Source organism: Sinocyclocheilus anshuiensis, unplaced genomic scaffold (genome assembly GCF_001515605.1).
Source record: "Sinocyclocheilus anshuiensis isolate Anshui unplaced genomic scaffold, SAMN03320099.WGS_v1.1 scaffold948, whole genome shotgun sequence".
Taxonomy (NCBI): Eukaryota; Metazoa; Chordata; class Actinopteri; order Cypriniformes; family Cyprinidae; genus Sinocyclocheilus; species Sinocyclocheilus anshuiensis.
Genome location: NW_015549709.1, coordinates 792,817 through 810,304, shown reverse-complemented (window position 1 = coordinate 810,304; position 17,488 = coordinate 792,817). Strand labels below are relative to the sequence as shown.

General features: G+C 36.5%; 3 protein-coding genes and 1 pseudogene across 4 annotated transcripts in view; all 4 read right to left on the bottom strand.

Annotated features, from left to right (window-relative positions):
• The window catches only part of LOC107660694 (BTB/POZ domain-containing protein KCTD14-like), a 4,294-nt gene extending 1,918 nt beyond the window's left edge, over window positions 1-2,376 (bottom strand). Inside the window, exons 1-4 of the mRNA XM_016450085.1 lie at window positions 2,359-2,376; window positions 1,168-1,280; window positions 800-889; window positions 636-684 (exon numbers count right to left, since the gene is read on the bottom strand). Of these exons, the coding sequence (XP_016305571.1) occupies window positions 636-684; window positions 800-889; window positions 1,168-1,280; window positions 2,359-2,376 (270 nt within the window). The remainder of the gene's footprint in view (window positions 1-635; window positions 685-799; window positions 890-1,167; window positions 1,281-2,358) is intronic.
• Window positions 2,093-7,701, bottom strand: rps3 (ribosomal protein S3). The gene is made up of 7 exons (XM_016450069.1): window positions 7,596-7,701; window positions 6,425-6,555; window positions 5,461-5,554; window positions 5,278-5,372; window positions 4,779-4,966; window positions 2,430-2,633; window positions 2,093-2,161 (listed from the first exon to the last, which is right to left on the bottom strand). Exons 1-6 carry the CDS (start codon window positions 7,623-7,625, stop codon window positions 2,434-2,436), a joined length of 738 nt encoding a protein of 245 aa, XP_016305555.1. The 5' UTR covers window positions 7,626-7,701; the 3' UTR covers window positions 2,093-2,161; window positions 2,430-2,433.
• Window positions 7,702-8,284: 583 nt separating this feature from the next.
• Window positions 8,285-14,736, bottom strand: LOC107660693 (NACHT and WD repeat domain-containing protein 2-like; annotated as a pseudogene).
• The window catches only part of LOC107660679 (F-BAR and double SH3 domains protein 2), a 96,824-nt gene continuing 93,006 nt past the window's right edge, over window positions 13,671-17,488 (bottom strand). For both annotated transcript variants that reach the window (XM_016450067.1, XM_016450068.1), the window contains one exon: window positions 13,671-15,817. In XM_016450067.1, the coding sequence (XP_016305553.1) occupies window positions 15,734-15,817 (84 nt within the window). In that variant the 3' untranslated portion in view covers window positions 13,671-15,733. The remainder of the gene's footprint in view (window positions 15,818-17,488) is intronic.

The following is a 17,488-nucleotide window of genomic DNA, read 5'->3' as shown; positions in this document are numbered from 1 at the left end:
CTATATATATATATATATATATATAAAAGTATAATTACAATATATACTTACACAATTTAAAAGTATAGTGTTAATTTGTGTGCACATTTGACAAATCTGATTAAAATAAATACTAATTAGTATAATACTAATTATCTAATTAGTAATAATTATATATAATTTATAATCCTATATAATGTGTGTGTATAAAGACTCTAAAATTAAAGCAAAGATTGTTATATTGATATAACATATGCACTATTGTGACACTACCATGAATTCAGAGAACTTCTAGAAACATGGTACTGTCATGAGGGTACAGTGCATGTCATGACGATAGTAGTGTTTGTGTATATAAAATAATAACACCATGCATTTAGTTCTCTGGAAAAACGTTGCTAAAAGATTTACTGACAGAACTTGCCATTAATGTTAGATACTACATTCTCAGTATTTGAATAATTTTATTAATCTCGTTTTGAAAATACTTGGGTTTAATCTTTTACAAGCTTCCGCCTTAAGCATACAATACTACTAGTTTCTTGTTACTGGACAAGTATCGTGCATTAAGTACAGCACAGGGTGTTCAAAACAACTCGCGTGTATTTGCTGTACAGACGGTGCTGTGAACATCTTCAGCACGCGATGACACATACATAGCTATAATCTGTCAAAAATCGAATCTCAGGCGATCTGAAAGAATAGCTAACAACACAGAACAGCTGTTACATGAAACAGAACATTCACGATGAAAATGTTACAACGTAACATTCCATTTTCTAATGTAAATATTTATTTTTGTTCATATACAATGTCTTACCGACTGCACAGCTGCTGAGGACTGCTTTCCGGCAAACTCATGATCTTCAGCTGAAACTTCTGTTCTTCATGCAGGTAGCAGCAGCTCAGGCTGTGAATCAGGTGTGTGAGAAACTGTACAAGACCCACCCATTACACACGGCACTGCTGCCTTCTCTTAAAAAAGTGGTTAAAACACTGAAAATGGTTCTTAAACAGTTTAATTCAACAGTCCACTGACAAAAAGGGCTTTAAACGGTGTTTTATTGTAGACATGTACCATTGTAGTACAATGTAAATACCATTGTATACAAATATGGTAATTACTCAGCACCATGATACTCAGCACTTTTACAGGAAGGTTTGTTTTGTTCATATACAATGTCTTACCGACTGCACAGCTGCTGAGGACTGCTTTCCGGCAAACTCATGATCTTCAGCTGAAACTTCTGTTCTTCATGCAGGTAGCAGCAGCTCAGGCTGTGAATCAGGTGTGTGAGAAACTGTACAAGACCCACCCATTACACACGGCACTGCTGCCTTCTCTTAAAAAAGTGGTTAAAACACTGAAAATGGTTCTTAAACAGTTTAATTCAACAGTCCACTGACAAAAAGGGCTTTAAACGGTGTTTTATTTTAGACATGTACCATTGTAGTACAATGTAAATACCATTGTATACAAATATGGTAATCACTCAGCACCATGATACTCAGCACTTTTACAGGAAGGTTTGTTTCAGGTTAAGAATGGCCATTAAACAGAACGCAACTTAAGACCTCTAGAGCAGTGGCTCTCTAAAGGGACATAAAGATGACTTCAAATAATTAAAATTAAAAGACAAAACAAGCATAACTTTTTTTTTTTTTTTAATCAAGATTTCTTTAATTTAACTTCATTTTAAAAGTGCTATTTCCAAACTTAAAACAGCTCTAAAACATTCAATCTGATAGAAATTGTGGTTGAATATAAATATGTAATGTACATATGTGTGTGCACATATATCTGTCTCATACCCCCCATTATGTTGCGATTTCATTACAATTAAACACTCTGCAGCTGCTTTATAACTTAAGTAGATCAATAAAATAAGTTGTTTTAAGCAGTTGTCACATCTGACATTGTCAAAGCTTCTACTGTTAACATGACCTACAGGATGACATTGACTTCCAACTGCATTCTGCTGCTCACGGTTATGTTTAACATCTTCAGGTAAATCACTCTCAAATGTGTTAAAAGCTACTAAAACTTCCATGTACTGCAATCATAACATCTTTAAAACAGCACTGCTCATTTGAAGTGAATGAAAACACAATATTTCCCCATTTCTCATTTTATTTATTTTTTTTATACAGAAAAGTATGTCTTCCATCAATGATCGTCAACCTGGAAGAGACAAAAACATCTTGTTAGAAAAAAAGCAAAAAAAAAAAAAAAAAGCATCAAAGAAAACTAGTCAGCAAGGAAAAACCCTTCTCAGACAAATGCCTCTACATCTTCAATCTAAGAGGACACGTGATCTCTGAGGAACTGAAGTCTGACGCACAGAACGTGAGCCTGAGCCAGAATCCTCAGAAACTGGCCTCGATCCGACTCGTCATCGTATCATCACTGAAGGGAACGTGGAGGTCAGTTTGGGGTTTTTAAGTCTTACCCCTTTATGGGGTTGACACTGGGGCTCCCTGTGGCATGGCTGGGACCTCGGGCTTGGCCCCCTTCTGTTCGGACACCGGGGTGGTGGGCAGGACCTCGTCTTTGGGCTCCACGATGCTGACGTGGTCAGGCAGGGGCTTCTTGGGGCCGATCTTGCCACTGGGATCCCAGGGAAGCATGATTTTCACCTTGATTCCAAGCACACCTATATGAAGACAATCACAGGGACACATTACAAAACTAGATAAGACGAGAACTAGTCAGCAAGAAAAAAAAAAAAAACCCTTCTCAGACAAATGCCTCTACATCTTCAATCTAAGAGGACACGTGATCTCTGAGGAACTGAAGTCAGACGCACAGAACGTGAGCCTGAGCCAGAATCCTCAGAGACGGGCCTCGATCCGACTCGTCATCGTATCATCACTGAAGGGAACGTGGAGGTCAGCTGACCGACAGAATCACAAGGATATATTAACGGTGACTAGGAATCAGTAGAACACCATCCCATTTGAGTTTCCCCACACGTTTGAAAGCATGCATTCAGAAGCTTCTCAGACTAACACATCTATACCATCACACTGCTCTGAGGAGCCAGAACTGGACTCTTCCGAAACAACCCAACTCTGGTTCAGTATATAGTCACTGAAGGGAAGATATATATGCTTCTGAAATTAAATTTGGATCAATGGTTAGTTACTCAATACGTTAGACAACTGAGGTGCCATGCTAAACCTTATAGTTTTATATGGCAACAGGTTTGCACATTAAAATCCAAGTATTTGAGACGATACACATTTCTGTTCCCAGACTTTCTGATTTGATTTCAATTTGAGTCACAAGCTCTCGATTCAATATAAACTCATTGAAAAAGGTTTGTTTCAACTATGTTCCCATCTTACTGCAATAGCGATTAAAATCAGTGCGTAAAATAAAAGATTTTCAATCTTTTAGATGCCAAAGACAACAAATATTTAAAATCTGTCTATATAGTTTTTTTTATAAAGACCTATCTTGCACTTAAAATTAATATTACAAATATGTCTAAAATATTTGGAAATTATTTAGTGTAGCAAGTTAAATTATAAATATATTTTAAGTATTCTACATTACTTTTTCTAATTATAAAATTCAGTTTTTTTTATTTTTACACTAATACACTTTGCTCAAGATTTGACGAATGAAAATCCATAGTACTCATGAATATTACGTCTAAAATAATTTGAAAAATATAGTTTCTATTAAGTTACGCTGTTGTTTTCTATTTATAGAACTGTAACACTAACTCTTTATTTAATCCATTTTTTTTAGTTTCTCTAAACATTTTCACAGACCCCCTTGCAAAATAATGCAATAATTGACTCAATATTTGACAGACTCCTGAATATCTGAAATCATTTTTAAACATTTTGGTTTAACTTGCATTTTATTCTACTCAGAGTATTGAACTGTTAAACACTGTATTCTCATTACATTTTTTTTTACAGTTTCTCTAAACATTTCCACCATTAAAATGCAACAATTTGCTTAAGATCTGACAAATTCATAGTGCTTATGAATATTATGTCTAAAATTATTAATATTTAGAAAATATGTAGTTTGAGCTTTTACATTTTACCTACTTCTAGTACTGTATTTCTGTACTCATTTTAATCCATTTTTATAATTTCCCACACTTTTTCTCTAAACATTTCCACAGATGTGATTCAGTTTTTTTTATTTTTACACTAATACACTTTGCTCAAGATTTGACAAATGAAAATCCATAGTACTCATGAATATTACGTCTAAAATAATTTGAAAAATATAGTTTCTATTAAGTTACGCTGTTGTTTTCTATTTATAGAACTGTAACACTAACTCTTTATTTAATCCATTTTTTTTAGTTTCTCTAAACATTTTCACAGACCCCCTTGCAAAATAATGCAATAATTGACTCAATATTTGACAGACTCCTGAATATCTGAAATCATTTTTAAACATTTTGGTTTAACTTGCATTTTATTCTACTCAGAGTATTGAACTGTTAAACACTGTATTCTCATTACATTTTTTTTTACAGTTTCTCTAAACATTTCCACCATTAAAATGCAACAATTTGCTTAAGATCTGACAAATTCATAGTGCTTATGAATATTATGTCTAAAATTATTAATATTTAGAAAATATGTAGTTTGAGTTTTTACATTTTACCTACTTCTAGTACTGTATTTCTGTACTCATTTTAATCCATTTTTATAATTTCCCACACTTTTTTTCTAAACATTTCCACAGATGTGAATGTGACAATCTGCTAAAGATCCGACACAAATTCAATTTCCAGAGAACCATCAGTCCATTTAATCTTACTCACCCTGTCGGAGCAGTACGTGGCGAACAGCAGTGTCGACGTAATAGTTAACGGGGTCTCCGCTGTGGATCATCAGGCCATCCACAAACTTCATGGATTTGGCTCTCTGACCTCTCAGTTTACCAGAAACAACCACCTCACAACCCTTGGCCCCACTCTCCATGATGAAGCGCAGAACACCGTAGCAGGCCCTGAGAAGAACAAGCATTATATCCAAATCAAAAAGACACAGGAAAAAGAAAAGAAAAATAATCTGGATTCCAAAGAAAACACGCTGCCTGCTTTCCATCCATCCTTCTCAGACAAATGCCTCTATGTCTTCAAGCAAACAGGACTCACTGCTTCGAGGACCTGAAGTCAGACGCACAGAACGTGAGCCTGACCCAGAATCCTCAAAGACAGAACCGGCCCCATTCCGACTCGTCATCGTATCATCACTGAAGGGAATTTCAGTCTGTAACCCCATGCCCAGCCCAATGCATGCTGGGAAGTGAACGCTCACCTACGGACAGCCAGTCCTCCGAGCAGCTTGTAGCGCAGAGACTCTGCCTGAGCGATGGCGCAGAGACCGCGGGTGGCCACCTTCTCAGCGTACAGCTACGATGAAACAACCCAATACTTAAGAACATGCCAGCACAAACTACTGTTGGACCCCATTCACACCTGTATTTAGCACTAATCTTACCTCCACATTGCCTTCAGGGAAGCCGAATCGTTTCTGAACGACGGCAGTCAGTTCACGAATGCGGCGGCCTTTCTCTCCCAGGACGTTCTGGGTCCTGAAAAGACAAAAGGATAAAGTTATTACACTTGAGTTATGCTTGAGTTAACTGTAGGGATGTGCCAATCCGATACTCAGTATCGGTATCAGCTCCGATACTGCCATTTGTGCAAAATTGTGCACTCATGATTTTTTCTAGAGTAACTTTTGCTGCTGAATTATCCACGAACCTAGTTTACAACAATATTTTTGTCATAAATTATGTATATACATTTTCATTTGCTATGTTTCTTTAAAATTAAGTTTAAAGAAGATTTAAACCATATTTAGTAGATTGTGTTTAAAGGTGGGGTAAGCGATTTTTCAAAATCGCTTTAGAAAACTGATTCGGGCCGAATAGCAAAACAAACTTGTAGCCAATCAGCAGTGGAGAGAGCGTTCAGTCTGAGCCGAGCGACAGAAACTAGAGATGGCGGATTAAAAAAAAAGGGAAACCGTCTGCGGAACAACCGAAGGCTTAAGGCAAGAGGTAGGACCCGTGTAAATATCGTATCAGCTTTCCAGCACTGGAGAGCACTCATGGAGCGGAAGGCCTGCAATCGGACGCCGAGGTTGCTTTGTTTCTATTTCAAATATCAACATTGGCTACCAGAAATCACTTACCCCACCTTTAACACACAAAAGAGTGATGATCAGGTCAACAAACAAACATTGAAGTATAGAAAATCTACACTGATTTAAAAAAAAAAAAAACTGTGCTGGTATCAGATCGGTAACGTATCGGCAGATACTCGGAACTTCTGGTATAGGATCGATTCTGGAAAAATGGTATTGGTGCATCCCTAGTTAACCCATGTCAATGGTTTAAATGCACGTTAAACATGTAAAGTAATGGAAATAAACTCAAATGCATGTAAGCAGTGCACACCTGGTGGCTAGGATGATGATTTCTGTTCTTGTTGGCGTGACACGGACCTCCACACCGGAGTACCCGTCCTCAGCCAGCTCTCGGGTCAGAAACTCGTTCAGCTCGGCTTTGAAGATGCCATCTGACACAAACTGATAGAGAAACATTAAAGCGATTAAGGTCTTCTGATGCAGAAATAAAACGTGCGTGTTATATGAACAGTAACATCTTGCTTTCAATATTAAATGCCACAAATGTCAATCAAAAATGACAAAACTGACACTATATGCAGAATAACACATGTACAAATGCTTATATAGTTAACAATATATTAGGGATGTAACGGTATGAAAATTTCTTATCACGATTATAGTGACCAAAATGATCACGGTTATCAGTATTATCACAGTATTGTTAAAATGTGTTGGAAATGTTCAAAAAGTACTGACATAAATCATTTCACCAAGTTTTACATTTAAAATCAACAAACAACAACTAAAATGAGTTTTTGTTTGCATAACTAAAATAAAAATGATTGCAAAATGCACCCATTTGGTCGCACACTGGAGCCCTGTGCAGTACGGTATTTATCCTCAGTTGTTCAAATCGCGGTAATCGAATACGGTTATAGTGATAATTAAAATATGAAACGATACTAACCGTGGGGTATTTTATCACGATTTATCGTCTAACAGGTAATCGTTACATCCCTACAATATATAGTCCAGTGTCAATTTTGTGCAGTACGGTATTTATCCTCAGTTGTTCAAATTGCGGTAATCGAATACGGTTATAGTGATAATTAAAATATGAAACGATAATACTAACCGTGGGGTATTTTATCACGATTTACCGTCGAACAGGTAATCGTTACATCCCTACAATATATAGTCCAGTGTCAATTTCCAGCAGTCATACTAACGCCAACAGAACTTACTTAAATATCACTTCTGTTTTGTATTATATATATATATTTGTACCGCTCAAATACGAAAGTCCACTGAGCTTCATCTGCCATGTTTCACTTCAGATTCAGTGCCGACAGCATCCGACTCAATCCATACATACATCCTTATTAAATCCTCATCTGAACCGCTTCGATTATAGTTAAGTAACATAGTAATCAGGTGCCTCTCTTATTTTGCACTCCTGTGCTTTCCTTACACAACTTTGAAGTGAAATTCGTACCAACCTTTCTCTTCTTAGAGATTTGCACCGCCATCTTGACGGCGGCCGCAGACAGAAAAGGAATTGGCAGCGTAGCGGAAGTGCGTTTATGGTAACGAATCACTTCCGTATGACTGTGTGTGTGGTGATGGGAACTGTAGTTCTCCCATCACATGCTGTAGTTCATCACATCGCCGTCCTTCAAACAAGTGTTTTAATTGGATATGTTTTCAATGTTTCGTGACAAATGTTTTAATAGGATAAATAGATAGGCTAAACGTATGCGTTTGAATAAAGTTATTAAGGTAAGATCAATAGCCTGTGATGAAATATGATTCTCTTTATTATTTATTGGCCCAAGTAACTAAAAAAACTACATTAAAACACACAAATTTAACAATGTAAACAAACAGAAATTCTGTAGGAATTGTAGCCTATCTATTTTTTTCTTTTGGAAGTTGAACCATTAAAATTAACCATGGTTTTATTGTAGTAAAAGTGTAGTAACCATGGTTTTTTGGCATATTGATTATCATTTGATAATCTGTGGATTATCTCAGTGCTCTGTGGATATGCAAGTCAACAATACAAAAATAAAAAAATAAAAAAAAACATTAAACAGTAAATGGATAATAGAAAAAAATATATAATACAGTAAATATTATATTGTGATACTCTGTGAGCTAGTTTTGAAGAAATGTACAGCTTAAATTTTCATACAGCTTTCTTCATCTTTTTGAGTCCTAAGGTATATGAGACAAATGAACATTTAATTTTTTGTAATTATGATAAACATACAGTATGTATAACACATATCACAAGTGTAGTCTTCTTAGCACATTAGAACAATGTAAAAATACACATTGGAACTATTTAATACAATTGCAGGGGCAATTCAACCCAAGTAAGGTTAGGTTTTACGGCGAACAAATCAATTGCTCATCCAATGGACACAAAAGTCTTGGGCTTTGAACATCCTCCTTCCGGCTGTTTTGACCTATCTTGGTGTCATTAACAGCATAAACTCCAACAGAGCCAGCATAAAACCCCACATACACAAAAAAAATCATCAGAAACAGTTAGTGTAGAGGGGTTGCCCTTGGGTGTTATTACAACCTTGTAAGCTTGACTACCAGAGATTCTGTAAATATTTTCCCCACTCCTGGTTTCCCAGACATATACTGTATGTCTCCAGTTGCAGTACTCACAAGGTAGTTGCCATCTCCAGAGACAGTCATAGACTCCACAGTACCTTGGTGAAGGAAGCGGCCTTTCACTTTGCCACTTGATACCCCCCACTTCCAAACAAGTTCAGAGCCATCTGAAGAGTAACAACTTTCTCCATGAGATCCCACAGCCACCATCTCCACCCTCTTTCCAGATTTTGGTGCCAATGTTGAAGCTGTAATGAGATCCATGTACCAAATAAGAACACTTACACTTGTTTTTGCTGCCAGGTAAGTAGCCCCACATTTCAGAAGTTTAATAGCTTGACAGTTTGCAGTGTCCAGACTCAACACACACTGTCCAGAGGCACAATTCCAGACCAGCAGAAATGGGCAGTTGCACAGTAAAGCAAGGATGAAGTGTTAGTTTTGATCCATTATGGCTTGCTTAAATGTTTTGCCTCTTGGGGGATTGAATTGGTCAAGTACATCAATTTGATGAATGTCAATAAGTTGCATTTGTTGCTTTTTACATATTAGGAGAACGTTGTCCCCTTTGTAGTCTGTGTTTAACACCTTCCCCTGGGTTGTGCAATGGTTCTCACAAATCAGAACTGGTTCTGCTATAATCTCAAGATTCCAAGCAAACGCGTTTCCTGCTTGATCTACACATGTAATCATCCCGTCACCGTCAGAGAGAATCATATCAATTAATGGCATATCTTTTGGACAAGTAAAGGTGGCTAGAAGTTGGCCATTGGACCAGTCAAATATGGTCACAGAACTTTCATTCCGTCCACAGTAAATTATATCACCTTCCTCAGAACATGACACAGGTTATCTCATAAGTGCAGTGCAGTTCGGAATTGTCCTCCCTATCAACAAATACGCTAACAATGTTTTGTCCTTTCCACCACAAAAATAGTTTGTGATTAGACAATAAGATACCCTCAAGAAAGGTGTTTTCCCTGTTTTGGGTTTGAATTTCTTGAGGCTGTGTGCTAACACCTGCTTCCCACAAGACAAGTTTACCGTAATGGGTGCTCAGAAGGAATGTGTTTCCCGAGCTACTGACACATGTGAACTGCAGATTAGAGGACTGGGTTAGTTTGAAGCCTTCAAATATACCTCCATTACAAACCCAAGCGGTTCCATTTTCCAGTACAACCACCACAGTGCCACAGGAAGAACCAGCTGACTGTATGATCCGGGAAGCTGTCGACTCTTGCAGTATACAGTTGGTATAAGGGACTGAAGGAACTGGAGGCAACACAGTATACACTCGATTGTTTGGGATTATACCTTTAGACTACCTTTAGACTAGGGTTAAATATCACATGCGATTTATCGTGCAGCCCTACTTTAGACCATGGCAAATTAACACATTCTTCCAATGCAGGAAAAACATTCAGATAAGGAAGGAGTTTGGAGTACTGTTGACAGATCGGCAGGGTTGTTCCTCAGTAGACAAGCTGAAGATCTCAAGATGATGTGGAGTAGCTGAAGTTCCCCGGGAAAAACCAACTGAGATGTCCTTTCAAGCCACAGAAAGAGTTCGTCAGCCAGTTCTGCCTGCAGCATTGCCTGAAGGTATTCTTGAGAAATCATTTGGTTGCCAAGCTCCTCAATTCTCCCACTTTTCAACAAATGGAAAGGGAGTATGTGGAGTTTCCTCAAATTGGGATGTGTTCTTGCTGATGGACTCTTGGCAGTAGAGATGTAGAAATGAGGAGAAAAGATCCAAGGTTGACTTGGTACTTGTCTGTCAATGTTAATGTTCTGTGGGGCATCTGAAGAGCTTGGCATTTTCATGTCTTCATTGATGATCAAAGGTTTTGCTGTGCCATTTGCCCAAGAGCCACTGAAATAGTGTGACAGCCCATGATGTGTCTTCTGACATGTTTCCTCTGAGCACAGGTACCTCTTACATACTGTACAACCAAAGGGAAGTGTTTGCTCACCCAGGAAAGAGTTTGGGTACCTAAAATGTTCCTCAGCACTAGAAACCCCCTCAAGTCTGAAAGAAGACTATTCACAGAAACTTCAGGAACCCTCACTGTGAGCGGTACGCCATCGCCTGGTGGAAGGAAAGATGCAAGAACTTCATCATCACAAGAAAGAACATCAGTCAACTCAGTTGCGGTCATGCCGTACCTGGCCAAAGCAAGATAGCTTAAAGCTTTGGAGACTACAGCTTTCCCATGCTTCTTCTCCAGATGATCAAACATTAGAACAATGTTGTTATGGGCCTCTTGGATCAAAGAGTTCTCCATAATCTCAAACTCTGACTTCCAGTGGATTGCCTGTCTATGAAGGAGTTCCACATATAGTGGGACAGGGCATTTCTTAAACGCCTGATTCACATACATCTGTTGGCCTGAGGTGATCTTTCTGTTGGACTCCTGAAGAAGTGTTGTCAGTAGCTGGCTGCAGCTTTTATTCTCTACTTCTTGCAACTCCCAGAACACAGATTAATCTGGGTAATACATCTTCAGATTAGCAAGAAGGGTAGGCCTGTTTACATTGATGGAAATGATAAGCTTTACATTTGGAGCTAATGATTCGGGAAGTAATGTCAAGTCGAGTTGTCCATCAGTCTTTGGCAGTTGGTCAAGACCATCTATGATGAGCCCCAAAGGATTCTTGGATGGTGATCTTGCGGTCAGGAAGACTTTGTGTTGGTGGCCTAGATCCCAAACTATTGGCCAAAACAACCACAGTGTTTTATACACCATAAACTGTCTACTGACATGCTTTTAGAAAGCAGTATAGAAATAATGTTAACAAGAAAAGATCAATACTAACCCAGTCAGTCTTTTGTCATTTGCACAATTAAAAATGCATGATGTTTAGATAATGAGACAGTAGGAGGGCCTGTTACATGCTCAATGTTCCAATGAAAGAAATAATCATTATTTATTCATGTTTATGGATTAAAACACAATTGCTTGTGGGAAAAAATAATTTGTTATTGTCAGCTGGAAGCAACACAACTATAATGTTCTTCAGAATTAGATTGTTTCCAAGCTGATCAAATGCTTTACATACTGACAGAAGATGATGAAAAAAGAATGATGGATGTTTGCTCACTCTGAACTCAACTCCATATGTGCATCTGCAGTATTCCCTCAGTCTGGGGGAAACTCTTTGCCTTAGTAACCGCCTCTCAACCACAGATTCTGCAACAGAGTTTACATGAGTCAACATTTCAGTCAAATTTTACCCATTGTTTTCTAGTCCAGATTTTTTTTTTATTTCAGTCAAGACCACTCTGCTTGATTACGATTATTGTAGAGGTCCTGAGTCTGACATTATTTTGGTGGCAGACTTTGCTCTGAAGGGTTCAGATTCTGAGCTGTCCACAAGCAAACCACACTGAGGTTTGAAACCCCCGAAGCCTAATGCAATTACCAGAATTTTTTTTTTATAAATAGAACAGATATAAAATTCCATGCAGAAGTGATACAGGTCTGTAAATGAGACTACAAGATTAGCAACGATGAGCTGATAGATGATTTCCATGGACAAGACACTCAGTGATCATGTGCCTGTATAAGGAGGAGCTGGGGATGGAGGAGGGTAAGCGCATGTCTCTGCGACAGACTAATGCAAGTTTGAGTATGGATGAACTTATATCTCTTATTTAATTGTAGTGGAAGGAGTTACAATCAGTTGAGCGTCAGCTGATGCTGGCTGTCACACTGTGGTCTGCCTGAACTACGTTTGAGCTCCATTCGTCACTCAAACTACACAAGTAACTTTTTTTATTTTCTCATCTTACTGTGAACACTTCATTGGTGTATGTTATTTCAAATGGAAAAAGTCTTAATCTTTTATTAAAATAATACCTTGCTCCACGTTATTTTGCAACCCCTCCCCTCCAGACCACTTTTCACAATCCAGTCACTTCCTGATGAATAAAATCAAGTTTCAAAGGAATAGTTAACTTAAAATATTTAAATACTGTCATTTATTCATCCTCAGGTCATTCCAAACCAGCATGACTATCAAATCTCATTTGCACATGCGCATATTAAATGTGCATATGTGTTTTTTTTTTTTTTTGTTAATTCTTTATTTATGATTTAACCTCTAAACTACACCATCTCTTGGGATGCATTTTGGGAACATTCATAAAGACAGAACATTTCACAAATAAAACCAAATGCAACATTTCATTCATTAATAGATGTGCTGGTACTTAATTATTAAATATATAAGTAAAATTCTTAATTATATTGAAATATGTGAAAAATCTGCACTCATTACCCTGTGGATGGAGAAAGGATGAAGGCGAGGAGGGCAACCGCATGTTTTGCCTTGTATCTCATTTCCCAGCAGGAAACCGTTCCCTGTTATTTACATGGAACTCCGGGAGAACCGCCCACTTTTGAAAACTGATAAAACAGTCTATCTTCCGGCAAAAAACGCACTCTAGACATTAAATGAATTTTAAAACATTCCAAACACTTCCTACAGGAAGTAGTACAAAATTTTAATTAATTTAAAACTCATTTAAATTAATTTAAACATTTAACATTTAAATTTAATTAAAAAATTTAATTTCAGAAAAAAATACAAATATTAAATATTTCATATTCATAAGAAAAGTTTTTTTTAAACATATTGTGAAAGGAGGTATTTAACCTTTAGATGTTCAAATATCTTTGTCTTCAAATGTTTGTCCACTTAGAAAAAAATAATATAAGCTGTATTTAGTTTTTACTATTACCTATGTAATAGGTTTGCATTTTTTGCAGCTATTTTACTAAAATATGGGGCTGAATATAGTTAAAAAATATACATTTTCTATGAAAATAAACACTAAACATTAAATAAATACAACTTATAAAATAAAGAAATATAATATTTGAAGTTGCAATTTATGCATTCACATCTGGTTACGTCAGAAAACAGAAACAAACAAACAGAAGCACTTTCCCCAATTTTTTTATTTAACATTTGTACACAATAAATACAAATAATTTTACAGCTAATAATATGCAGAAAGAATATTTTTCACCTGTTCTCTGATATTGTCACTGCAGCAACAGTCAATTGTTGTTATTCCATCTGTTTTTTGTCTAGCAGCTCGGAATCACCTTCAAATTTTAATAAATGCATATAAAATCACTTTAGAAATAAAAACAACTAGAATATGCAGCTAATGCTATTGAAGAAGCTCCAAAGAGTTGAAACTGGCCGAGAAAACTGGGAGCGCAATTTTAAAAAATGCAAATTAAAATATCAAAATTTGCATTCGTTTCGTAGGTGAGAACAGTTTTTGACACAATGGGCTTTAACCTCTAACCATAAACTTCAAAACAAGTTTGATAACATTCAAAAGATCTCAATGAGATCAACAAGAAAATAGGTTGTGACAGGAAAATAGAAACAAAGGGAAGATACTCAAACATCTTCCGCTCGGATTAAAAAAACTTGTTTTTTTTCCCTCTCACGTCTCGCACACGTACTTTTGGTGATGACCCTGTTCCTGCTTAACAGAACTATGGTACCATTTCACAAAATGGATTTTTTTTATTCTTTCCACTGTCTATATTATGGAATCAACATAACTCTGTTCTCTTTCAAACGTTATGGGAAAACTACAATCAGTCATTCTCTAACGAGATCAATAACACGACGCTGGGCAGCTTCATCGTCCAAAAGAGGCAGCTGGGATACACGGACATTAAAAAAAAAGTTCAAATTGAGGGGTCAAAGCACTGAAACTTCAGAAAACGTTCAAGATATGCATGAAAATACTGTGGAAATGAATGAAAATGAAACATAACAGGCATTGCTTATTTAAGATCAAATGTCTCTTCAACTGCAAAAAAGAAAAAAAAAAAAAAAACATAGCTGCCCCCTTGTAGGGAGGAAATGCACTTAGGACACGATAATAGGTTTGCGTTCATTGGCAATAATTAAAATGAAAAATCCCCATGATGATCCACCTTTTCTGTGCTTGTTGGAGGGAATCTTTCCCATCACATTCATCCTAAACACTGCCATAAAAGAAACACAACACATCCGTTCAGTCCTCTGCAGTGCCGACACATGACAATGAGAAATGCGTTAGGCTGGAAAAGCACTTTAACTGATACTTGTATACTGATCAGTATATTTCCATGATTACAGACGCAGAATATTCTCCGTCCCCGGCTCAGAGACACATCTTTAGATCGCTCTCGCACGCCTTTCTGAGGACTAAATATTAGTAATACATGCAAACACTGGTCTTCTTAATGAAAAGCTGAGAAAAAGGATATAGCTATGTAGTTAGTACTTTTATTTTTCCGGACCAACACAAGACAGAAAGAAGCTAAACCGATGAAAAACAAACAAAAAAAGAGCGAAGTAACCAGCCTTCCTCTCTTTTTAACCCTCGTTCTCCTCTATTTCCTCTACCGCTCTTTTTCCTTGTAGCCTTTTATGTACAGTTCCCTTTCTCCATTATGATCTGTAATGTTTAACGTGAATATAACATTCCTATGACGACAGTAATGTACTGTGCTATTACATATGAAATACGTAAATGGTAGGACTATCCGTGGCTGACCCCTTTTTCACATCCCAGAATTCCTAGTATTGCATGTTTGGCTCTTCAAAAGCCACTGAAGAGATGGATGTGCAAGTGTAGCCTCTTTTGAAACTCTTGCTAAACCCTTGTATTCGATTCCTTTCTGTGTTTTTAGATGCACGCTTACACATCAACCATGATTTTGCAAAACTGAACTGCCATTGAGTGAATTAACAAAGTTTTAAACAAGTCCCCGTTGCACGATAAAGTCATTACGAATACAAGGATTAGAGTTTGGCATGAAAGCGGTTTAAGGCACCAAACAGTCTCTGACGCCAAAAGAGGTGTTTGTATTTTATGAAAAAGGGATGCCTTTGAGATGCTGTTCTCCGCCCCCTCGGGGATCTAAGGATGCTCATAGGGCATCCGTGAGGGGTCAGATGGGGTTTGTTCTCAGTCCACTAGGGCGGAGCTCTACACCAGCGTAATCTCCACCTCTTCGGTTTTCTCCACCTGTCTGCGCGCGTGCTGCTTTGGAGGAGGAGGTGCCGCCCGAACCTACAGACACATAAAATAACAGGATTTAATAGAGAACAGCTAGCCTGTATTATATTCACAAGTGAAAATGTGTAGGTCCCCCCCAAAAAAAAAGAAAGAAAAAAAAGACTAAAAAATATGATATTTATATAACGTGTATAATATCATATGTACACAATAAAAATATATAATAATAAATAGTAAATATATAATAATAAATGTATTATAAGCTATTTAAATACAAAAATTATGAACTATTTTTATTTTTTATTATTTAAAAATGAGAATTAAATGGGAAAAAAGTGCTCGATTGTTAAACAACAACAACATCATAATAAACCTTAATAATCTTAACTCGAAAATATACTTTTTTATATGAAAAATATAATTTGTTATTTTTTTGAGGATAAAATCTGGTCTGTATGTGGGATTCACGAGATTCACAAAGATAAAAATCTCTATCTATAAAATGTTAAAAATATATAAAAAATATAATAATGGAAGTTACTGTTATAAAATAATATAAAATAAGTTATAAAATATATATCTATCTGGACTAGTGAGCAACATCTGAAATCAAAGTAATTCAGAAAAAAACAACACTTAGCAATCTGTATTTTTTTGGTATATATTTCTCTAAATGTAAGAAACTGCCAGGGTTATTATAGTTAACTAAAACCATAAAAATGCATTTTTGTTACTGAAATAAAATGTTAACTGAAATAAAATAATATACAGTGGGTACGGAAAGTATTCAGACCCCCTTAAATTTTTCACGCTTTGTTATATTGCAGCCATTTGCTAAAATCATTTAAGTTAATTTTTTTTCCTCATTAATGTACACACAGCACCCCATATTGACAGAAAAACACAGAATTGTTGACATTTTTGCAGATTTATTAAAAAAGAAAAACTGAAATATCACATGGTCCTAAGTATTCAGACCCTTTGCTGTGACACTCATATATTTAACTCAGGTGCTGTCCATTTCTTCTGATCATCCTTGAGATGGTTCTACACCTTCATTTGAGTCCAGCTGTGTTTGATTATACTGATTGGACTTGATTAGGAAAGCCACACACCTGTCTATATAAGACCTTACAGCTCACAGTGCATGTCAGAGCAAACGAGAATCATGAGGTCAAAGGAACTGCCTGAAAAGCTCAGAGACAGAATTGTGGCAAGACACAGATCTGGCCAAGGTTACAAAAAAAAATCTGCTGCACTTAAGGTTCCTAAGAGCACAAGGTGCCTCCATAATCCTTAAATGGAAGACATTTCTGTGATGCAAAGCTGAATGGCAGCAGTCATTACTCCAGTCTTCAGTGTCACATGATCCTTCAGAAATCATTCTGATATGCTGATTTGATGCTCCAGAAACGTATTATTGTCAATGTTGAAGACAGATGCGCTGCTTAATATTTTTGTAGAAACTGATACATTTTTTTTTGATGATTGATGAATAAAAAGTTAAAAAGAAGAGCATTTATTTAAAATAGAAATCTTTTCTAACAATACAGTTCAAAAGTTTGGGGTTTGGAAACAAAACGTTTTTTTTTATTCTTTCTTTTTATGAAAGAAATTAGAACTTTTATTCAGCAAGGATGTGTTAAATTGATAAGAATGATAACAAAGATTTATATTGTTAGAAAAGATTTATATTTTGAATAAATGCTGTTTTTTTTAAACTTT